The sequence below is a fragment of the Varanus komodoensis genome, unplaced genomic scaffold, assembly GCF_004798865.1.
Source record: "Varanus komodoensis strain SLA01 unplaced genomic scaffold, ASM479886v1 scaffold17, whole genome shotgun sequence".
Classification (NCBI taxonomy): Eukaryota; Metazoa; Chordata; class Lepidosauria; order Squamata; family Varanidae; genus Varanus; species Varanus komodoensis.
In genome coordinates this window covers 12639523-12654130 of record NW_025335505.1, presented here as the reverse complement: position 1 = coordinate 12654130, position 14608 = coordinate 12639523, and the positions used below count along the sequence as shown (strand labels likewise).

The following is a 14608-nucleotide window of genomic DNA, read 5'->3' as shown; positions in this document are numbered from 1 at the left end:
TGAGAGTGCAAAAGTTGGCTTGAAACTCAACATTAAGAAAACTAAGATCATGGCATCCGGTCCTCTCAGTTCCTGGCAAATAGATGGGGAAGAAATGGAGGTAGTGACAGATTTTATTTTCCTGGGCTCCAAGATCACTGCAGACAGGGACTGCAGCCAAGAAATTAAAAGACGCTTGCTCCTTGGGAGGAAAGCCATGGCAAATCTAGACAGCATACTAAAAAGCAGAGACATCACCCTGCCAACAAAAGTGCGTATAGTCAAGGCTATGGTTTTCCGAGTTGCAATGTATGGCTGTGAAAGCTGGACCATAAGGAAGGCTGAGGGCAAAAGGATTGAGCCTTTGAATTGTGGTGGTGGCGGAGACTCCTGCGAGTCCCTTGGACCGCAAGGCAATCCAACCGGTCAGTGCTAGAGGAGATCAACCCTGACTGCTCCTTAGAAGGCCAGATCCTGAAGATGAAGCTCAAATACTTTGGCCACCTAACGAGAAGGAAGGACTCCCTGGAGAAGAGCCTAATGCTGGGAACAACAGATGGCAAAAGAAGAAGGGGATGGCAGAGGATGAAGTGAGTAGATGGAGTCACTGAAGCAGTCGGTGTGAGCTTAAGTGGACTCCGGGGGATAGTGGAGGACAGGAAGGCCTGGAGGAAGGTTGTCCATGGGGTGGCGATGGGTCGGACACGACTTCGTGACTAACAACAACATGAAAGTGGTAGAATGTGCATTAATACCAGTAGCTAAGAAAAACTAGATAACTTTTACTCCATTTAGAATACCTAGAAATGGACATTTATTTGGAACCAAGTAAAGATAATATTAAATAGCTTGGGGGCTTTATTACTCTGTGAAAGAATAAATTTAGAATGACATTTGAATCTGTAGCTCCAAGAAAGGGCACTTAATGTCAGCTGGTTAGAGTAACTAAAAAAAACACTTACAATACTTTCTGATGTCAAAGACTCATACTTCCAGCCACAAATTATCATTGTTCTAGCTTATCTGTTACTATGTATGTAACCCAGAATTAAAAGAAACATATTTTAGTTAAATCTGACTAAATTAAATCCTTGGCTCGATCAAGTGACACAAGCAACTGTTAGCTCAGTCCTCATGTGCTAAGGTACACCAATAGTGTACCCAATAGTTTATGACTGTGGCGAGATAGTGTCCAAACTCATTCCTTTCCTTCAGGGATTAAACACCTCGGAGCAATGGGCCAAATCTGGCCTGTTTAAGATCCCAGCCCCTTATGGGTGCATCTTACTTGTTTTAATGGATGAATCTCTAGATGTAAATTGAATATGGAGCTGTTTTCAAATTACTAGACTTCATTTTGTTCATTATGTGATGGTATTTGCTTATAGCTTTGATACAGCTACAAACTCCTGAAATAAGGGAATAAAAGGCTTATTGGATCCAGTCCTCATGGCTTGTGCAACAGGACTTCTCTCCGTGCTCCTCCCCTCCGTGCTTCCCACACTGCTCCAGGGGGTCCCCTAATCCTGCAAAGCAGATTTGAGCAGAAGGGGAAACTCACTTCTGCCTGTAGTTCCCTTCTGCTGGTGGAATGACACCATTGGCTGCAACCCAGATGCTTCGTGAACAGAGCTTCAGTGCTGTCTTTTAAAAGGCATTGTGATCATATACACAGACAGTTGGTTTTCTTTTCATAGAAGAACCTAAACATTTTTTCCTGAACCATATTAACTAGCCTAAGGTTCATCTTGCTCTAGTTGGCTTACCATGCTGCCAGAGACATTTTGGTAATTTCTGTTTGAATATGCATAGTATTGCAACCTAAAAGTTCAAAACCAGAAGTACTGATAAAAAGACAATGCCATCTTCATTGTCATTTTAGTGCTTGAATTATTCGATCCACAGTTATCAGTTGTATTGTAAGCTTATGCTTGCTAATCATGCCAAAATGTTGAAAAAAAGAAGTTTGCACCCTTATCATTTTAATCTGCCTTTTTTTACAGAGGAGTAAATGTCGTTCCTTTCCTTGAATTCATAGGATTTCCAGAAAGCATTGTCAATATTTTAAAACAGTCTCAGAGTGGAAATGCATTAACTGCATATGCAATGTATAAGGTAAGTTTTGCATAGATTTTTGAACTTTATGTATAAGAAAATCTGAGAATACACAATAATAAAATAGCCACAACACAATTAGCAGTAAAGCCTGCATCATGATTCTTCAAAATTCAGCACTAAAAATAAGGTAAAATAAGAGTTAATAGAATTTGTCACAAGGTGATCACTAATGTTGTAGTTAATCAGACTGATCCTGGTCTTGAATATTGACAAAGGCGGGGGAACACTGGAAATATAAATTAATTACAGAACAAGAAAATTGAAAGAATTACCCTTTACAGACTAGTACTGGTATTACTGTTCTTGAGAAGCTGAAGATAGCAGTTATAAAAGTAGATCCTCTTAGGAATGAGGTATACAAGAACATAAAGGGTTTTAAGGAGAGAGTTAAAGGTGGAAATGAAAAAAGCACTATGAATTGTAGGTAATGGAGTGAATGGATATTTTTGACAATTCTCTTTAGCTCAAGAGCACTTGAGTTAAGTTGTCTGCTTGCAATGCTTTTTCATCCAGTTCTTTCCTCTGGTCAAAAGCCTTATTTTCCTCAGCTCTCAAACACTGATTCTCATGCAGCAAGACACAGAATGTATTTCATCTCTTTAAAACACTCAGGCTTAAAAAGTTGTGGAGTATTTTATTCCTTGTGGGTTTGCTCCAGAAACCTTATTTGCATTCACCTGTAATTGCAGGCTTGCAAACAGATAATCTGTTCATTGTCTCTGATGAGGAGAATCAACTTGAGACAACCAGACCATTGTTCCATATTGTTTTTGCTGTGCTTTCTCATTTCCCTTCTCCTTACCAGAAGGATGAAAGCCTGCCCAAACAGAACAGCTTTTATTCAATGTGGGATGTGGTGAGGGGGGAGTGTACTAACATCTGTCTGTCTCTACTTTGTGAAAGAGTATTTGCTCACCATCGGTGTCTGCAGCACCTGGAGAGAAGCTGTGCATAATATTTCTCTCCCTTCATCCTAATTTTAGATTATCTGGCTCTAACTCTTGAAAGAAAAAGCTGCTACCATTAGCTCCACACCACAGAAACATAGTGCAGTACTAATTGTAATGTTTTTTCCCTGTTTTTTTTTAACTAGTTCGGTCATTTTAAGGAGTGCCGGTGAACTTATAAAATATGTGCTTAAATAATGATATTCAGTACACTGTTGACTGGCAAGATGTTATCTCCTTTTTCTGTCTGTGGAACGGGAATGATAATATTATTCCGCAGACTCGTTCTAAGGATGAGCACCAATGGTATGATGGAGCAAGGGTTTTCAAGGACTCAGAGAAGTTTTTTAGTAGCCAGAAGTTGACAGCCTTTCAGAATTCATTCTTGCTTCTGAGTATACTTTGCCATATATTCGCACACATGCACACACTGACACCAATTTGACTTTTCCACATTTTATACTGTTACAACCTGGTATTGAAATGGGTTTACTTGGCATTTTTCTTAGTTGGTGAACATAAGATACTCAACAGAGAGAAGGTGCAAAATATTTTTATCATGGCACAAAAGTGAAATAAACAAAAACAAACTGGTACTTGTTGTTTGCATAAACATTCACCCCCTTGAGTCAATACTTAGTAGAATCAGCTTTAGTAGTAATAACAGCTGCAGTTCTTCTTAAATAAGCCTCCATCAGCTTTACATGTAGGAATCCATGCAATACTTGTCCATTCGTCTAGGCAAAACTGCTCCAGTTCTGTCAGGTTGGAGAGGAACTGTTGGTACATGCCAAGTTTCAAGCCTTGCCACAGATTCTCAATCAGATTGAGGCTCAGGCTTTAACTGGACATTCTATTTCCTGTTTTTAAACTTTGGCTGTGTGTATAGAGTCACTGTCCTGCTGGTAGGTGAACCTCCACCTCAGTCCTGGGTCTCTTGCAGACTCAAACAGATTTTCTTCTAGAATTGATCTGCATTAGACTGCGTGTTGCATTAGCAGTGTGTGTTGGGCAGGATTTGAACATTCACTGCCCAACCATGGTTTATCATGCGGTATGAACTCAGATGGCGGAGGTTGTACAAGCATTAGTTAACACTAGAGCAGATAATGGGCAGTAAATATTCAAAACAGCCACTGGTACATGCTACAACCCACCATGTTTTAACTAAGCCATGCTGGGCAGTTTGATCATGTTTACTGTGCCAATTGTTAGGTTAATGGAAAGGTGTTTAACCAAGAATTATTCCATAGTGACCAGCTTTGCATGTCACAAAACAATTGCTGATGTAGACAGTTGGAGATTATGAAAAATGAAAACTTCATACCCTGTGTTAAATAGCGGTATAATTGACCCCTCATTTACCACATGAAGGTGGGGCATTGCTTTCTTGTCTCAATAGAATTTGCTGTGTTCTCTCTTGGCAGGTTTTTATCTTGGCCTGGCTAGCATACAATGAAACATTCTCATCCTCGAGTTGTCCACTGTTAACTGAGCAGTTTTTCTGATGTAAGAGGCACAGAACATTTATAAGTAGACACAAACTGCGAAAGCATCAGCCTTCATTGAAGTCAGAATTAGTAGATGTCTTCCCACTTACTTCCTGATGATATGTCATTAGGTGGAAATCTAAAACTGGGAACAAAGATTTGGGTGGGAGGAAAAGGGGAGTGAGCACACAAGTACAAGATTAAAAAGGACAATCAAAAGTACATCAAGGTCTTATTTAGGTAAAGTTGTCATGTTGCTTTGAAAATGTATTTTTAAAAATTCTTTCTTGCCTATTTTTTCTCTCTGAAATTTGCATCGCTTATCTACATCAGTAGTTTTCAGTAGGTAGATTCCACTTTGTTCCTCACTTAAACGATACTGTACAACTCTTCTGCTGGATATAGTTGAAGGACAAGACAGTAATCCAGACAAACCTTTCTGGACTATATCCAATGTTGTCGTCTTCCACAGCACCAGATTTTCTCCAGAGGGCAAAACTGCTCTACTGATAGGTGCCATTTGATCAACAGAGTTGACATGGCCCTGTAACTTAGTAAGCTTGTGCCATATCCACTTGATATCCATATCCACAGCTGTCTGTGAGTTTGTTGTCCTCCATCTTCATATTGTGACTTGTTACTTATTGCACAGGGCTACTGTCTTAAGCTATTCAATTAAGTTGGCATTTTCTCTTATCATTCTGAAAAGCATCATTTAAGGAAAACAGTGGAAGCCTGATGGTAGCATGTTTAGTACAACATGATCACATGTATACTTTTCTTCCCCTTTTGCAACTCCAGATTGCAACGCCAGCCAGATACATGGTGACTTTAGGAGGAACATCTATCACTGTGAATTATCTTCGTAAACGGGGCTACATGTCCACACCACCTCCAGTGAAGGAATACATTCAAGACCGAATGGAAGAAACAAAGGAGCGACTGTCGGGGAAGATGGAGGAAACAAGAGACATGATTAGTGGCAAAATGGAAGAAACAAAAGAAAGACTAACTGGGAAAATGGAAGAAACAAAAGAGAGGATAACAGAAAAGATACAAGAAACCAAAGAAAAGGTTTCATTTATAAAAAAGAAAGAATAGGAAAATGGCATAGTCTAAGCATTCTTGGCCTTTAAGAAATCTGGACTATATACTTTTTTGTTTCTGCTTTGTTTGAAATATTTTGGCTGAGTAGAAAATACCAGTAATCTAAAAACATAGTACTTAAGGATTATATCTTCCTTCTTAAAAGTATCACATTTTATTCAGATAGCATGTGGCAGATACCACAGCAACAGCTATCTTCACAGTCATGTCCCAGAGGGTTGTGCAGTGGTGCTCCCTAGTTATGGTCATTGGTCATGTCTGGATGTATATGAAGGAAAAAGGTTTTTTACGCATCTGACTGAGTGACCCTTCAAGCTATCACCACCCATCATCCTGCAACAAAGAACTAGAAAGGTTAGGTCATGTATTACATGTCAGTGTTGAATGATGCTGGCAATATTTGCAAATCATTTAATCTTAATATTCTAGAAAGATCAGGTAATAATAAAACTCACATTCTATTCCATTTCCTTACTAAAGCTTGGTTTAATATAGTGTATAAGATTGAGTAAAACAGTACTGAACAGTACTGAACTGGATTGCATATTTATAGTTCAAAATAGATATTGATTCTCCTACAATTAGGCTAAAATAAGCGTTGAATTTCATGCCACTGATAAAGCCTTTTAAAAGGGATGAAGCAGATCTGTCTTCGTGCATGGCATAGATGTTTGCACCTCAATAACTTTTGTCAGAGAGAAAAATAATACCCTTTGCAAAGAAGATGTTTGTAATATTTTCACTAGAGTCTAAACTTCAATATCACCATGCTGTGGATTAATCTCAGTATTTTTCTGGTCCAAATTTACTGCCAGTAATCTCCATTGTTTTGTCGTTTCTGTGACAGTCGCTCAGCCCAAACCACTATATGGTATTTCAGTTCCTCTGTGGTGAATATATAGGTTGGAAATGTAAAGGACCACTACATCAGGAGCTGGGCCCCTGAACTCCCAGTTACTCAGACATCCTGTTGTGCATAGGCAGCTGCTTCTGTTGTGACTGAAGGAAGCATGGGAGGGAGGGGGTTGCAACTAAAACAGTTTGGCCAGTTTGCAGTCCAGCTAGATTAATACTGTATGAAATGGAAATTGTCTATCTCTAGGCTTGCTTCTGTCATTTATGTTTGCCATTAGTTAGCATCATATAGGCCCTTTTCAGGAAAGGAGTAAAAAAAAAAATGATCCAGGTAGCACCTGCAAATCTAATGCTGGAATCTAATGCCCTGCATACCTTTGAGGAATCCACTTAGAAAAGTGTATTTTCTTCTTTGGCAGTAGCATTTAGAACTAAGTATGACAGTCTGCAGAATATTATAATGGAGTTAAGTACTGCCTTTCAATAGTCAGTTCAAAGCTTGAAAGAAACAGTGTAGGGTTCTCATTTAAGTTGGAAACATGAACCACTCCCCAATTTGCTTTCCAGTTCTTTCCATGATTGTAGAAACCTTAACACCTCATGCTTTCATAGTCTTGCTCTTGTTAATTCCAACTGCTCACCATGCAGTTTCAAACCAATAAACTTTCTGTGGACCTGTCATAGGTTGTTGATACTCTTTCCACTCTAAGTACATCCTGTCATTTAACAGTGCTTGTCACAGGAGTGCTTACTCTTTCTCATCAGTGAGAAACTTGGTGGCTTAAACAATCCTGTAAGATAATCCCACGAAGTTTGTAATATATCTTTTTCTTGTTCCTATAAGGGAATTTCATGTACAGAGCTACATGGCAGGTGATTCTTATTTTCTTACTGCGCAAAACAAGTTTTTGTTTTCATTTGTACAACTGTAGTTGATTTTTTTAAAAGTTGCATGGGGGTTGAAGGTGGATGACATTTTACCAAATATTCAGAGAGCTGGAGATGATATGCCATAAGCATCTGCTACTGTAGTTTGTCTTATTGTCCAAACCCAGGAACCATGGCTTGTTGGAGGGGCAAGTAAACCTCCACTATCTCATGGCCCATGGTTGGATTATGTAAGAGTTGCTAGCATTACCTGTGAGAGTAATTAAGGGAATTCAGTATGCATGTGTCACAGGAAAAATAAGCCACCATGGTGTATTTCCCAAAAGAAGCATGTTAAAAACTTAAGCTGTTAGATGGGAATTTCATGTTAACTTCACCTAGTACAGAGCATATGTCTAACCAAAAAAGAAGAATGGCACAATGGGAAATAGTGAGAGGATTTTAGCCTAGGAATAGACAATACTAAGATAACTTTCTCTTGCTTGGATCGTCACTTTAAAGTCCTTTTATAAAGAAGGTACTCTGATTGAATGGAACTATCAATAAAATGAAATATTTTTTCTTCCAGTATCTGAGTTTTGTTGTCATAATATCAAGATGGGCAGAATATTGGATTAACATAAATGGAAACAGTATTTTAGTGTGATAATTTTACATCAAATGAAACTCTAGTCAACAGTAAACTTGCAACTTGTCTCACTGATCCTACATCTTATGCAAGCTGTAATTTAATGCGTACACAGAATCTTTATGCAGCGATTTCTCAGTAGCCTGTTTTCGTATTGGCATAGCCTATGTATTTTTCCCCTTTTCTGTCAGGGTTGTTTAATGTTCTGGTCTGCTGATTGTCTCTGATCCTGTTAAGGTTTCAGAGAATAAAAATCAAGCTCTATCCTTTCTCATAAATCATTTACTGTCACCCATGATAATAATAATTACAGATTCTTAATTACCTCTAGCAATTATGTAGCTATTTTGATGAGGATGATTCTGTAAGGAGAAAGAACACATCTTGATTATATAAGCCTGCAAGGGAACATGTAACATTGAATTTGCTTCCCAGTCAGATAATTGATAAGACAAACACAGAAGAGTGTGTGCATTAACATAATGTCAGATTTTAAAAAGAAGTTGTAATAAAAACAAACTTTATTAAAACAGGGCATCTCAAGGTATTTTGGCATCCTGTCTCAAGTGTAATTTGAGCACATGCTTACCCCCCTGTCCAACACACACACACACACACACACACACACACACACAGCTGAATAGAATAAAATGGGATCATGAGGGTGCGGGCAAGAACTTGAATTTCCAAGAATACTGAATGCCCAGCTTGAAGTTCACTCCCATCAGCCCTAGCTAGTATGCCTGATCAAGAATGTGTTTTGCTACAGTCCAAAATATCCCCAAGTTGGGGAAGGCAAATGTAGGAGTGCTGTACTGCTTTGACTGCTAATGTAGATTATACCAGGAGACTAAATGCCCCAACTCCATTTTGCAGTACATTTTTTGCAACTTTTGCTTTTGTTTTGCATAAGCAACTGGGTGGAGGAACAGAAAAGGTGACACATTTTTTTACTAGATTAAGTAATCCTTCCCCTGCAGGATTCCAGAGCTCTGAGCCATGCGAGAAGGAAAGGCATGGGCAACTTATGTGCATCTGAGAGAAGAGAAAGAGACAGCAATAGCCCAGGATGTGTCGTCTCTGACACCAAAGACAAAGCCAGGTGCACCTGCAGTTGACACCAGCACTGGCACAAACTCTTCCACTGATTGAGGCAGGAGAGCACATGTTCAGACTACCACAATGCCTCCTCACTGATGCAGCATCCCCAGCTAACCCTCTTCCCTTCTCCCGCCCTCTGGAGACCCATACTGACTGGAGCAAGCAGCCAGCGAAGCTCTTCAACTAAAGCACAGGTAGTATACAATTCACCCCTCCAGCATTCAAGGCAGGGGACTGACCTCATCTCAAGCAAGTATTGTCCCCCACTGGTGCACACACGCACCTTTCAGCGGAATAAACCAATAGAAAATGGCTGGCCAAGGAGGAGTATCCTGTAGTGCTCCTGCTCCTCCACCAACACAACAACCAAGACTTTCTACAGCAACCTATGCAATGATCAGGTCAGCTCCTCAACTCCATAATTTTGCTCACTTTGGACACGAGCATCTCATTCTTTTTAGCTGTTTATGCGTACTAGCTTCCAGTAGGCTAGCAGTGACTCTCACTAGCACACCATAAGGACTGGGAACTGCCTAAGAATATTGTGATGTCTGCAGAAGGACATTACTGGAAGGAGGTAGTGTCATTTTAAATTAAATAAGTATTTTATGTTTTTTATTGTTTCTTAAGTGGTTTAATTATAGGGTGAGGTAAAGATATCTCAGAGGTTCCTCAGTATTCCAGGGTGAAGAGGAAGAAACTCATAAAGAAGAGGAAGTAAACATGTGGACATATCATCCAAGCATGGTATCCATTCAAGCATGAAAGTAATAACCTAGGAAGAGTGAATTTTACGAGTTGCCCAAAAAATAATGCACAGAGATAAATGTGGACCAAAACAGAAGGTGTGGTTAGATTTAGGAATAATGCACTACTCATAGATATATCTATGAGATGTAAGAAACATAACAAAAAGTATTTTTTCTTCTATAAGGAAGTATGTCTGGATGTTGCATTCTGGTTTTAAATAGTTGTGAGTCATTCAAAATGAAGCACAGGCTGTGAAAAGGCAGGATATAAATTTCTACATAAGCAACACCCTAACCAACAAAATAACTTGGAAGTAGCCCATACTGGTTTCTATGGAACGCTTGCAGTGATGCTTAGGATAGCATCATTAATTTAAACTGAGTTACATTAAATACAGGTATTTGTTATGAATTAGTGAGAAAGCACATGATGCAGATGAACACTTTGCCTATAAAGAAGAATGAACAGGGAGTGAAATGGAGACAGACTGAATCAACCTTTATAGACACAGCTAAGTATGTTTACTCAGAAGTGAGTTCAACTACATTCAGTAAGTCTTATGTTTTGTAAGTTTGTTTAGGATTGTAGTTTTAAATAAAAGTGGTTGGTATTCATCCATTGTATTCAGTTTTATACATTTATGCTGTTATTTACAATATTTTAACCAATTACAACTTAAAGCAAAGGTGAGCAACTTATGGGCCTCCGGATGTTTCCGCTTACAATTCCTGCACTGGCGCCAGATGCCAGGCTCCGCTGTACCATTACAAAGTGTTGGGTTCCTGCCGCTGCCCTGCTGGGCCCCTGAAGCTCCCTGCCCAGCCATTGCATGCTTGCCAACCCTCCCAGCTCACCAAAGCCCCATCCTGCTCACTTGTCCTCCTCATCTTTTTTTGTGATGTTCTCCTCACGCTCCTCCAGCTTCATCCGTTGTGAACGGCCTGCCAAGCAAAACACTGCACCAGCCAGTGAAGTAACCAAGCCTTTTTTTCTAAAGCAACCTTTCTTCATAGGTGTTGCATGAGGGACCTGAACAAATCACAATGCACACTAGGTGTTAAGTAATTCAAAAGCAGAAATGTGCATCTCACCAGCATCTTGCGTCACAAAGCAATCTTGCTCAGCTTCGTTTCTCATCGTTCCCACATCAGATGTTTGCCGTTAAGACACCATCTCCCAAGCTTAACAACCTAGATGATGCAACAAAAAAGACGACATTAGTGGACACTTGGATGAGTTTATTAATTTAAATTTGTATTGGCAACCTCTGCACTCTGTCTTGATCCAGGTATTGTATTGTCTGATGCTAGCCTGGCAGGACCTTCTTGGTTATGGCACACATCTAAGCCGTTATCGCCACGCAGATGTTTGACGGGTGCGTTCTGGTTGGGTTTTATGAAAATCTGTAAATCCTTTTGTACTGGCAAGCCTTTGGATACCGGCTCCCTCCCAACTATACTGGGGAATCGCACTGAGATTTCTGTGATGCTTTTCTAGTTTTATAGGTCAATGGTTACTATTGTTTTTTGGTCTCCAGCTTTCTTGTTTCACTGGGTAGCTTATTGCTTATAGTAATATTTTAAACTGAATGTCAGACCTGTTCTTTGTAAAGTACCATGTCATAGCTGACACTAAACAACAGCAGCAGAAGCAACAGAGTTTTAGTATAATAATTACACAAGTTCCAAGGACAAATAAAGGAAAGTAAATCAAGCTGGGGACTCACTAGTTGTTTAATCATGCTAAACTATGCCATCAGAAATTAAATCAGGACATCACACCTTTTCTCAGGCCATCAGTACTTCCTCTTCCAACTCAAAATGGTCACACTGGATATTGACCAGTCATCAGTGAGAGCTTTCAGCTGTCATTATGTGAGGTTTCTTTTACCATTGGTAAATGGAATAGGGCTGTGATAAGATTTTGACATTAAGAGCATGACACAATCCAGTCATCAAACCCAGTTAAACTAAAAAGCTTGGCTTAAAAAATATGGAATCTCATTTATATCAATGAGTCAAAATCAGATTACAGGCAAATCCTTTGCATTAACTGAGGTGTAAATGGGTCCCCTGCTGCAGGGGTAACTAAATAGTTTTAATTCAATTACTTTGATTTACTTGGGTTAAGAATCCCACAAGAGGCACCTGTTCTTCTGAATTCATTTTCTTGTCATCAAATAGGAGAACAATAAAACAACCATTCTCTGGGTGTCTTGTGACTGACCTGTCAAAACCATGGAGAATCAGTGTGTGTGTATCCTTAAATATTAGATTTGAAATCTTTTCTATGCAAAGTAGCACTGACAGTAGCACCTCAATACCCACATATAAGAAGCTTCTGAAAAATCCATTTGTTTTAAGAATAAAATTAGCTGCTGCTGCTGCTTCTCCTTCATTTCTGACAAAGAAATTCCTGCTGTGTAGGGTTAAATGTAGGTCAAGCTGTCTGAGCCTGTGTCTGCAGCACATTCAACACTAGATTAAATTGGGATTTTCCACTTACTCAACTGTCAATCTCTGTAATATTGGTAAAAGTTAAATTAATCAGGAGTGAGTGGAAACTGTCTCTCAAGGGGACTTTGTGAACTCTCCAGTGTTGCTTTGGTTTGTAGCAGCAAGGGGGGGTGGGGAAGAACACAGTTTCTGTTACTAAAATATTCCTAGGTTTCATCTGTTTGCCGAGCAATCCAGGAGTCTCTCAGTGAAGGAAGGAGGGAGAAGTTATATGAAAATGACTTGCAAATCTTTGGTTAAAGCCCTTGTCACAATATAGTCCACCTGAATAGCTCACCTAAATGCTCATCTATGTCAGTGGTTTTCAACCACTGGTCAGTGGTGCCAGTTCGGGGGAGATTTCCTGCCAGTCTGTGGGGGGGGGTGCATCCCACTCGCCATGGACCAGCACGGGGGCTGACTGTGCTCCACCACCTCTTCTTTGGTTGGCATCATGTTTGCAGGGGGTGCACCAGTGCTGACAGGGGTGGGGGCAGCTGGAAAGGGGAGAGACTGTGGCTGGAAGCAAGGCTGCACCAATTTCAGTATGTTGTTGCCATTTTTGGTTGCTTGGTTTTTGGTTGGTTTGAACGGTTAGGGGGTTTTTTGTTTTTGTTTTGGTATTGCGTTTGGAAACTAACACATGATCATGTGTATCACGCCTTTTGTTTCTTTCTCAGTGGGCCCCCATGTGGTTTTCCTGTTTTTGCTGCTGCCCAGCTGTGGAAAGGTTGAAAACCACTGACTTATGTTATTTTGCAAAAGACATAGGGCTGTATCTGCTCTTATCATGTAGTGCTTATCTGCTGATTGACCAGCAGTTCTCTGGTCTTTCAGAAAGAAGTCCATTCCCAGCCCTACTTCAGCTCATCAGGGGTTAAACCTTGGTCCACCTGTGTGCAAAGCACACGCTTTATTACTGAGCTATGGCTCTTTCCCATCTGCTCTCTGCACGTGCAAAAGCTCTGAGAAACCCAGTGAATCTCCCTTCCCGCAATGACCACCTGACTCTTTTCAGTTGACAGATGCAGAGGGATGACGGTAAATGCTCTTGTCTTCTTTCAGAGGTATGAAGCTGCCTCTTTCTCTAAGAGCTGTACATGAATATGCAGCCCTTGCACAGAACTGAAAAAGCTATTGTGTGCTTCTAAGGAATGGAGCATAGCGTGAGCTTTTGTCATGTTTTCATCTACATTGTGATAGCCTTCAGACATAGAACTTCCAGTCTACACAGGTTTGAAGCTGTTTTATGACAATAAATCACTTCTGATGTTTCCATACAGAACAGGTGTGGGGAAACACCTTCGGCTTCCTTCAGTTTTGGAGAAGCTTTGGCGAGGGAGGACAAAGGTAAAGGGATGCGGTCAAGATTCCAAAAACACCAGCACAATTTATCTTAAAGTTCTCATCTCATTAAAGCCTTAGGAAAGGTGTTTCAACCTTTCATAATGAGGGAGAAACTGTGCAAAACTTAGGTAACTACCACAAAATCGATGGCTAAGGGAAAGAGGATGAGACCAGTGGAAGGAGAGTGAACATTTTGGGATTTTCAAAGGGCCAGATTTAGCTGCCAGGCCTGAAGCTCTCACCCCTGACAGATGAATGTTTAGAAGTGACTATGACTAGAAGTTGTGGCCTCTCCCTCACTGGAGACATTCAAAAAGTCACCTGAATGGGATGATTAGTGTGAACCCCGTGGCCTTCTGGCCCCTTCCGGCTCTACAATGATTCTATGATGCCATGAAGATGGTTGCAATGACAAAAAAGGATTTAGAATATTACATAAACTTAGCTCATAAAGCACCCTCAGGGTTTGAGAGGATTGACTCCAATTTTGAAAGAAGTTCTACTGTGGGTGACATGTTATCAAATAGCATTGCATGCTACAGAGAAATCTTTCATGAAAGGAAGAGTCAATCAAGGTGGCAAACTTCATTGTTGTCTTATCTTAAGAAACTGCCATGGCTACCCCAACTTTCAGTAACCACCAGTCAGCAGGGAGACCATCCACTAGCAAAGATTACAACTCACTGAAGACTCAGATGATGGTTAGCATTTTTTCACACTTAATAGATTACAGCAGAGTGTAAACATAACTTTTATATGCACTGGGAAACCAAGAACGTTGTATGACTTGTTTATTGCAATATTTGCTTATTGTGATATTCGCTTTATCAGGGTGGTCTGGAACCTAACCCACAATATCCTTGAGGTATGCCTGTATATTACAGTTTATCTATGGTTTTTAAA

General features: G+C 40.1%; 1 protein-coding gene across 3 annotated transcripts in view; it reads left to right on the top strand.

The window, feature by feature from the left end:
- Positions 1 to 7951, top strand: part of FAM210A (family with sequence similarity 210 member A) — a 19484-nt gene extending 11533 nt beyond the window's left edge. For all 3 annotated transcript variants that reach the window (XM_044426365.1, XM_044426363.1, XM_044426364.1), the window contains exons 4-5: positions 1983 to 2094; positions 5336 to 7951. In XM_044426365.1, the coding sequence (XP_044282300.1) occupies positions 1983 to 2094; positions 5336 to 5635 (412 nt within the window). In that variant the 3' untranslated portion in view covers positions 5636 to 7951. The remainder of the gene's footprint in view (positions 1 to 1982; positions 2095 to 5335) is intronic.
- The last annotated feature ends 6657 nt before the right edge of the window (positions 7952 to 14608 follow it).